Raw genomic sequence first — 9,161 nt, 5'->3', positions numbered from 1 at the left:
CTCAGTCTGCATCATTGGTCTTGTGTAGTGTTTGGTGAACTATTGTATAGTTGCACTTTCTCCGTGTACTTCATTTACAGTACTCTAATCACTGAGAATTAGACTTGCTAAAAGTGTTTTAGGTTAGCAACAGCAGTGTGTAACTGGTTCAAAAAGATTAAAGTCATATGAAATGTGTGTTTCGTATGGTAACAAAATATTGTTTTTATAAAGTTGTGTATGGTTTTGACAAAAGTGTTCCATTTTGCAAATGATCTGAAGTGTTGTGCTACTTTGGTGTAGGGTTGTATTAATTGTGTGTAGTGTTTTGACAAACCGGGCCCTGTTTTCCAAATTGTGCTTAAGCAATCGTAAAAAACTGTAATTTAAATGCATAATGTAAATTCACAAGTTCATGAAGTGAAAGAAAATAAAATGCCACCAAAGATAGATTGACTGACGCCACCAGAGTAGCTGTTTCACTGCCAATAGTCTAAATAGTAATGTCTACAGACCCGAATTTCAAATGTTATTTATACTGTGAAGAGGGTAGGTTAGGGGTGTGCAATTTTATCATAATTGTTGTTTTAACGATGCAGAATCGATCTTCTTCTGAAAATGCAGAAAAATTAACAGGTCCAATCAGCCGTTATTCTGTGCTCGCGGCGCGCACTCAAGAATTGCATTCGCAAATGCGCCGGCGCGCGCTGCATAATTACTTTATTATAGCTTAAATAAAGCCCAAAAGAATACGAGCAATGACCGTCAGTGTTCTGTTGTAAGTTAAGTCATGAAATTACCACACATGCGATTAAAGCTGCCTCAAAACTGTGAATGCATGTATTTGTTAACATGGTTTTAAAGCTATTGTTATCCAATTTGTTGGCCTTAAAACGTCTTAAAAATGCACATATGTACACCAGAGAAATCTAAATTTTCTCGGGGGAGCATGCCCCCGAACCCCCCTAGCAAATTATATTTTATGACCTTGCTAACTATTAAACCAGAATGCAATCTGAATGCAAAATGTGTATTTCTACAAATGTGCACACTTTGGGACTACAACGCTGTAGGTATGTGTATGCAAATAAATGGGACCGAACGCAACTGAATGTAAATGTTTGTGTCCTCATTATTCTATTAATAACTACCAATTGATTTTGCATGTATATGTATATACATATAGGACATACATTTAGGAAAAAAATACACATTGGTTGGCCTATTCATGAGCATACATCAGCAATTACACATGTTTAGGGGAATATGGCATTATTAATATATCATGTAAGGTGGTATGTGCTAGAAATGAGTAAACCATTATCAGTGAGTCTGCCCATGGGGTGGAGACACCGCCTCGCCAGGCAGTGTCCCACATTGTCCCTCAGAAACATAGCCCTTGTCCCCCCTTGGGCTTATTAGCAGGTGGTCACCCTATATGTAACATGCTACTCAAAGTTGTAAAACCTCAGATTTAACTTAAGCAGAAGCTGATTTTCAAAATTGTGAGTGTCAAGCCTAGCTCTTTTCGGGCAGAAAAGCAATTCTGCAGTGCTGAAAAGCCTCTCCCAGGCAGCCGATGCAGGAAGAGGTGTATAAGTCTTGATAGAGGGACCATAGATTCCTTCACATCTTACGCACCCAAAATCGGTGAATTTCACTGCCAAATCAGAAGCACAATAGAACAGTTTTTCAAATCAAATCATCAGTAAACTTTATGACTTCCACAGTAAATGTTGTATTGTATTATATATGTTTATTTTACCAGTTGTGGAATCCAACCATTCAACCATCTGAGGTAATGTAGTTAGCCTACTTTATTGAGTATTCCATTTTGAGCAACTTTACACAATTATTAATAGTAAATTAATAATTAATAAATTTAAGATCATCATGTTTGCAGCGAACAATATAGGCCTATTTCAGATGTAGTGGAGTAATAGTAATAATAGTATCTATGTCTGAACTGAAATAGGCTATATTAGATGTTTTAATGAATCACACTACAAACATAATTATCTTATAATACATGATGCATTGCTGTGTCCGTTATCGCATAATTCACACTTCTGGACACTTTTGCTTTAACAGACATTAGACAACACTGCAAAATCAAGCTGTTATATTCATATATTTATTGTCCAACATTCCCAATTTTTCTGATGCATGTCCTTAATTTAATTTCATATATTGGTATTAATTCAGTGTTTATAATACTTATACTAGATCTTTTTTTAAGAATTTTATCCCAAACTCACTGGGTTTCTAGAAAGCAAAGGTTTTGTGAAAAAAGTGGAAGACTTAAACACAAAGACTAAAATAAACTGTAAAAAGGATTTGATGATCACTAGTATTTTATTCTGTGTTGTATTTCAGCTTTAATGTACGTTTTTTTAACAAAGCAGCTGATATTGCCATAGAAACTAGTGGATTGCCGACTCGCTTTCACCACAAAATGGCGGAAACGCAGGGCGCTGTTGTTGCAATGGAACTTTCTGTTGAGTGTCACTTCTTGTTGGTGTATATTCTTTGAGGTCAAGGTGCTGTGCATTGTGGTAATTGATGCGACATGACGTCACTTCCAAAGGACCAATGAACATGCCTGACCAATTTCATGGAATGTGAAAATGAATCTCTTTGGTAAAATAAAAAGCATTTAAATTAAACTGGGCCATCAGCACAATTCAATTGGTTTGGTAATAGCAAGGGAAAATAGAATAAAGTTATCTCCAAAAAAGATGTACTTTTTGATTGTAAATAAAATTGTGAGTAAAAAGTACTTCTTAAAAATAATCCAGTAAAAGTATTGATTTTTAATTGTACAAGTAAAAATCCCCCAAAATAAAGTACAGTAATCAAGTAAAATTACTCAAGTACTTTACATCTCTGAGAATAGGATCAAGGAGATAGAGTTCACTTATAAATTTTTGCTTAGTATGGTTGAATTAGATCTTTGAAGGTCAGCAACAAAGACCGTAATTAAGTGAGATTAAATACATAAATTTAATATAATTACCAAGTGTTTTCAGAAATCATTCCCATATGCTGATTTGGCACTAAAACATTTGTTGAAAATAGTGTTGCTTAAAAGTATTGTGTAACTTTTGGCCCTTTAGCAGTTAAAATGGCATGTATTTTGACCCAAAAAAAAAAAAAAAAATTATATATAGTGCTTCAGCTCTGTGACTGTACAGATGAAAATGAATCCTATAGTATATTTTTGATTTTTGTAAAACTTAGATTGCATTTCAGTTTTTATTTTGAAGAACACTGGATGTTTTTGTGCAAGTGAGAGGAGCAAATGGGTGCATTTAGTCTAGAACTACAATAACCATGTTCACACCACACACAAAACATTTGCTTTCTCTCAACATGGAGAGCTGTCACCAAATATGAAAACCTAACTTGCATTACTTATTTGCAGAAGTAACTCTTGCAGAAGATAGGTTGTAAAAAAAAAAAAAAAAAAAAATTACTTCACTAATTACTTAATTCGATATAAACTCAAGTTGTTTGTAATGAGTTACCAAACACTGCTGGCAAATAACACTTGAATACAGAACTACATGCTGGGAAAAAAAAAAAAAGCCACAACTCATGTATAAAATTAAGGAACAGAAACATTTATTGCTCAACCGGGTCAAAGAACTGTTTGTGTGTTGGCAGGAGTACTTTACAAGCACAAGCTTGTGTGTCAGTCACAGACCAGATACAGTCGAGCAAGAATTTCATAATGCACAGAATGTAACAGATTACATACAGAAGCAGTGAACACAGGGAAGTTGATACACAGAACTAAACAGTGCAGTACAGACAACCTGTTCCTGTACACAGATGTGAAGCAGTGCCTTGCACTCAAATTCATGGAATGCAATTAAGAAAATTGATTTGTCCAGACTAAAGCTAAAAGAAAACGAGCACCTGGAAGAGCAGAGGGATCAAGATATTAAATACTCTGAAAGGTACAGTGAAGTTATAAAAATAGATCTCGGTATAAAAACATGGCGAGCGTTTAAAAAAGGCAAACTTTACAGAATCAAAAAAAAAAATCTTGAGACATGTCTCACTTGGCCCCCCAACTGGCAACCCATGACATCAATGCATAAAAATATCCAACAGTTTGTTGCCAAAAAATAAAATATTTACAAATACAGTGAACACCCAGGGCTGCGGGGCTGAGGGCGATGAATATATAAGCAAGCAGCCAGACTCACAGCAAAGTCATTCCTTTTGTTGACCACTGGGCGGTATTAGGCATAGATGCCATTTGAGTAGGGCTGCTTCCTTTGTTCGCTGCATTGCCGCCATCACGGGCTTGCATGTAGCTAGTAGGGTTGGGGAACTCGTAGTGCGTCACAGCTGGGGGCAGAGGCCAGGTTCCCGGGGGTCTCGCGGTGGCCTGGGTAGGAGAGCGTGGCTGTGGGTAGCTGGGGTAGAAGGGAGTTTGTGGAGGACTCCTCTTGAACAGAGACTCTCTCACCTGAGGGTTACTGTAGTGGTCTTGGTTTGCTCGAGGGGTTTCAGTCTGAAACTAAAAGCGATGGGGGTTAGAATGTGCCTTCATTTTAGTAAATTAAAACTTATGATGGGTCATTTGTATCATCGTGCCTTTAAGACATTATCCAAACTACTGAAATGCCTCCTTTGTAGATGATAACTTGCTCTATGTCCACACTGATAAATTCTGCTAGCAACAAGACAGAACAAGCAACAGTGTAGACACGGTAGTTATAACCTGTATGACTTTATTCCGTGGAACGATTATACTTTTGGAAAAAAAAAAAAAAAAAAAATTATCCACAATAAGAGTCAATGGGGTTCAGTGTTGTTTTGGACCCCCATTGACTTCCTTAGCATGGATAAGTAGTTAGAACATTCTTCAAAACATCAGCTTTTGAGTTTCTTTTAAAAATTTTTTTTTTTTTTTTTTTATTAAAAATGACAGCTTATGGTGGGTAATTCATATCATTGTGCCTTTAATTACTGAAGTACCTTCTTTGAACATTATAATTTGCTCTACATCTACACTATCAGTTCTTTTTACTGAAAAACTGAACAAGCATCAGCATAGACACTTTGAGTGTCATTCCAAATCTATTACTTTCGTCCTTGGAAAGGAGATGACTTGAGAAAAAAGATAAATGAAAGTGGTGTACGGTGTTGTTTTGGACCCCATTGACTAACTGCAGGAACAAAAATTTGTAAAACGTTCAAAATATTTTGTGTTCCTCAGAAGGAAGAAACATACAGGTTTGTAATGACATTGTTTGGCATGAAACCACACTCACCTGTGAATGATTAGCTGGTGTGTTGTTTACGCCATTAACCACATATCTCTCGGTCATCCAACTACTATCTCTTTGATGCCTCTTGAGTTTCATCCTACGGTTTTGAAACCATGTTTTCACCTTTGGAAAGAAATAAAGTGTTATTCATCATGACACTGAATGAGATCCATTAAAGCTTTAGCACAACATTCTCTTTAGATCACCAACCTGCTTGTACGTTAGTCCAGTCGCTCCAGCAAGCGTCTTCATCTCTGCGGGCGTGAGGTATCTCTGGACATTAAACCGGTGGATGAGAGCGTTCATCTGCTCCTCAGAAAAGGCAGCCCGGGTTTTGCGAGGCTGGGCTGGAGGTCGGGCTGGAGATGGGGTCACATTGGGCAGAGGCGGCAAGGCATCCACCCCCAAATTCTGACTCACCGGCTCCTCTCCTGTGGTAGAGATGGAGTTTGAGATCTGTTCTCCGCTGTCAGGACTGCCACTGTCCGTTTCATAGTCCCGATCTTTCCAGGACGGGAGATTGAGGTTGCTTAGAGCGGCCCCCTCATGACTGCTCCCTGAGCTCCAGGAATCTATACAAATGGAGGAAAAAACAAACATGGATTATAACATTTGTTACTTAATATTTGATAAAGCTTTAAAACGCACTTATAAATTTGCTTGCATTTCCTGAAACCATGTTTATATAGCAGAACATAAAGGCAGGGTTATTTTTGAAAATCTATAGTCTACCTATTAAAATTTGTTTTTGTTATGGAACTTAAAGGGATAGTTCACCTAAAAGTGAAAATTCTGTCATTTACGTACCCTCAAGTTGTTCCAAACCTGTATCTTTTTTTCTGCTGAACACAGGAGATTATATTTTGAAGAATATTGTTAACAGTTGATGGACCCAATTACCTTTGATATCATGGAGAAAAAAAAAAAAAATAGATGCTATGGAAGTCAATGGGGTCCAGCAACTTTGACAATCTTTTGTGTTAAGCAGAAAAAAAAAAAAATCCATACAGGTTTGGAACAACTTGAGGGTGAGCAAATGACAGTTATCATTTTTAGGTGGACTACCCTTTTAAGCTTTTGCAAATAAAATTATAGATTATAAAATAATTTAACTCAACATACTAAAATTGGAAAAGGTATAGAATTCAAAGCACTAAAATTAAGACTCAAAGTGAAAAACACTCAAAATATTAAATACTACAGTGGTATAAATACCAAGACAATCACTGGATATTGATAAAATCGCTAGGAACATTTAAGAGTTACAATAGTAGCTCTACTTTCGAGAGTACTCCAATAACCCTTAAACGTACAATTTCGGGAAAAAAAAATTGTTTTTCCATTGAAATAGTACGTTGTTACTTCATTACCCGTGAGTTGATCGGGATTAAGTTGGTTTTGCAACTTTTTAGAGAGGCTTGATGATCAGAGGAAGGTTACCTGGCGTATGGGCCTCTGAGTCACTGGGGGTATCGCTGCCGGCCTGCTCTACCTCTGTGGCTTTTGGATCGGGCTCAGTCTTATTATAGGAGATGAAGAGCCGTCCGTTCTGCGTGTGACTCGGGTAGTTGCCGTAGCTGCTCGTACCGCCGTTCTCCGGGCTCCAGGGTGGAGACTGCTGTGCGGTTTGAGCGGAGTAATAGCTCGCGGTGACCCCGCCGGAGTGACTGTACGCGGCCTCGGCCCAGCTCAGATTCGGGTGGCCGTGCTCAGACACCTGCGGGTACATGAGCCCGTATGCATACGCATGATAAGATGGGTTGAAGTTGTAACTCACTGGTATCTTCCAATCCGCCATTCCTTCGTCGGATGAACGCAGAGCAAAAAGCAAAAGTGCGGAGATGGACCTACTGACAGAACCTGACTACAAAAACCCAAAGGGTTCGACTACCGAAAACAGATGCTTGTAAAAGCTCTCCTCCTCATAGTCACGCAGAAAACCCCTTGACATGACCTGATAAAAAACGCGTGGAGAAGCTGATTTATAAGGCCAGGTGAGTGGATGTGGGAGGGGTGGATCTGCGAAGAGAAGCGCGGACCAATCAGGTGCAGCCTCTGAGAGCTGGCAGCCACACCCTCATTCCACATCAGCTGAGCCAGGTACTATCACATTTACATGATATTTGCATATTTTCAGTTATAGGTTTTACTTTTTTAAATTACACATCTTTTTCCAAATTTTATTTTTTTAGTAAATTAGTAATTAATTAAATTTTGTTTATATCAAACGTTATAAAAAACAGATAACAATTAATCTTAAAAAAAAATGAAGTAAAAACTTATTTTAAAAATATTTTATTACATTAAAATAGCCTTATTTCATAATTAAAACGATTACTTACGATTGTATTTGTGCAATGCAGTAGCCTATTTTATTTAACTCATGATTGGTTTTCAGTATTTTAAACCTAAAAAACGGGTAGATTTTCACACATTTAATTAGTGCAGATCCTTCTTATCCCTCTAATCTATTGTCTGTTTGAACATGTTTACCACAGTTACTTTCAGGGTAAAGCTTACCAATCATTTCTTTAGATTAGCATGATTAATCCTATAAAATCATCTAAAAGTGCACCAATCTAAAGCTATTTAACTTTGAAAAAATTTGAGGACTATGGAATGTAACTCTAGGGTTGGCCTGTTTGAATGCCTTAAGCAGGTTTGCCTTAAAATTACCACCTGAATAGGTGTGTTTAGTCCACCCAATGTTTGCTGCATTAGAATGGTAATATTTCTGTATGAGGTGAAAATATGAGCTAATCATGGGGTGATTGGAGAGACCACAGATCTGTGTATAGGGGAAAAGTGTGAAAGGGTGGGGAGGTGCTGCTGGCAGCAATGCATTTGCCTTTTGCACTTGTTTACCAGTTCAGCAAATCAGACAAAAAGTTGATTTAGAAAATGTAAACAAATACAGTATATATATATATATATATATATATATATATATATATATATATATATATATATATATATATATATATATATATATATATATATATATATATATATATATATATATATATATATATACAGTCAAACCAAAATTTATTCAGACACCTTGAACATTTCATTCATTATTTCAGTTTATTCATAGTTTAAAAAATGGTAATAAAATATGACAAGATCTCAGAGTAAAACCGTGTCAGAAAAAAATAATCTAATTATGTCAGATAACACTTAAGCAAAACATGGTCAGGTCAGTGTCTGAATAATTGTTGGGTATAATATGTCACAGTTTACTTTATTTTGCTATCCTCACTTACATAAATGAACTATAGTGTCCTGCACCCACTAGTAAAAAATATATCAAAAATATAAAAAAAAGTCTGAATATTTTTTTGTTTAGTCAAATGGCAAATGGCAGAGTTTAAATTATGTGACCATTGTTGTCAGCTTATTATTATTTTTTATTTTAAATATTGTATTGAAATGAATAGTTTTAGAGTAGGTCTATATTGTTTTTCACCCTTCATGTAGCCTATTTATTTTTTCATTTATTCATTTAATGCACATTCAAGTCCTTTCACTGATTTTATTGTTTTCAAATTCTTTCGGCTTGTTTTTTTTCTGTAGTGCAGTTTTTTTTCAGTGATGATAATCGTTGTTTGCCATCTGTGCATCGCGTCTCTTTCTAATGGAGATTCAAATGCAAATAGCCCATTAGCACTCCATCTTCTCCAGCAAGCATCCGCCTAAACATGACCCACTTCAAAACAAACAGAAACACAACACGAAGAACTTTTGCTTGAACGACACACAAACACTTTCATATGGTTCAACCACGGTTTATCTTCACAGTTTGTGCACAGTGAATTTCGACCTCCATTACCACAGCAGGCGCTGTTGTTATAGTACCGCTCATATGTCTCTCTGAATCACATGTTTTCCAGGGCT

The 9,161-nt window shown here is 36.6% G+C and overlaps 1 protein-coding gene across 1 annotated transcript; it reads right to left on the bottom strand.

Moving 5' to 3' along the window:
- Positions 1 to 3,655: 3,655 nt before the first annotated feature.
- nanog (nanog homeobox) lies at positions 3,656 to 7,191 on the bottom strand. The gene is made up of 4 exons (XM_067378446.1): positions 6,705 to 7,191; positions 5,475 to 5,836; positions 5,268 to 5,387; positions 3,656 to 4,510 (listed from the first exon to the last, which is right to left on the bottom strand). The coding sequence occupies exons 1-4, from the start codon at positions 7,060 to 7,062 to the stop codon at positions 4,190 to 4,192; spliced, it is 1,161 nt and encodes a 386-aa protein (XP_067234547.1). The 5' UTR covers positions 7,063 to 7,191; the 3' UTR covers positions 3,656 to 4,189.
- Between the last annotated feature and the right edge of the window lie 1,970 nt (positions 7,192 to 9,161).

The sequence above is a fragment of the Chanodichthys erythropterus genome, chromosome 23, assembly GCF_024489055.1.
Source record: "Chanodichthys erythropterus isolate Z2021 chromosome 23, ASM2448905v1, whole genome shotgun sequence".
Taxonomy (NCBI): domain Eukaryota; kingdom Metazoa; phylum Chordata; class Actinopteri; order Cypriniformes; family Xenocyprididae; genus Chanodichthys; species Chanodichthys erythropterus.
This window is presented reverse-complemented; position numbering and strand designations above follow the sequence as displayed.

Bases quoted from the DNA above. Each gene is read 5' to 3' on its own strand.
- nanog (XM_067378446.1), bottom strand. From the start codon at position 7,062: ATGGCGGATTGGAAGATACCAGTGAGTTACAACTTCAACCCATCTTAT. The intron at 5,388-5,474 runs GTTGGTGATCTA...TTCTTTCCAAAG, and splicing joins CTGGACTAACGTACAAGCAG to GTGAAAACATGGTTTCAAAA. The intron at 4,511-5,267 runs GTGAGTGTGGTT...CATCGCTTTTAG, and splicing joins CACCAGCTAATCATTCACAG to TTTCAGACTGAAACCCCTCG.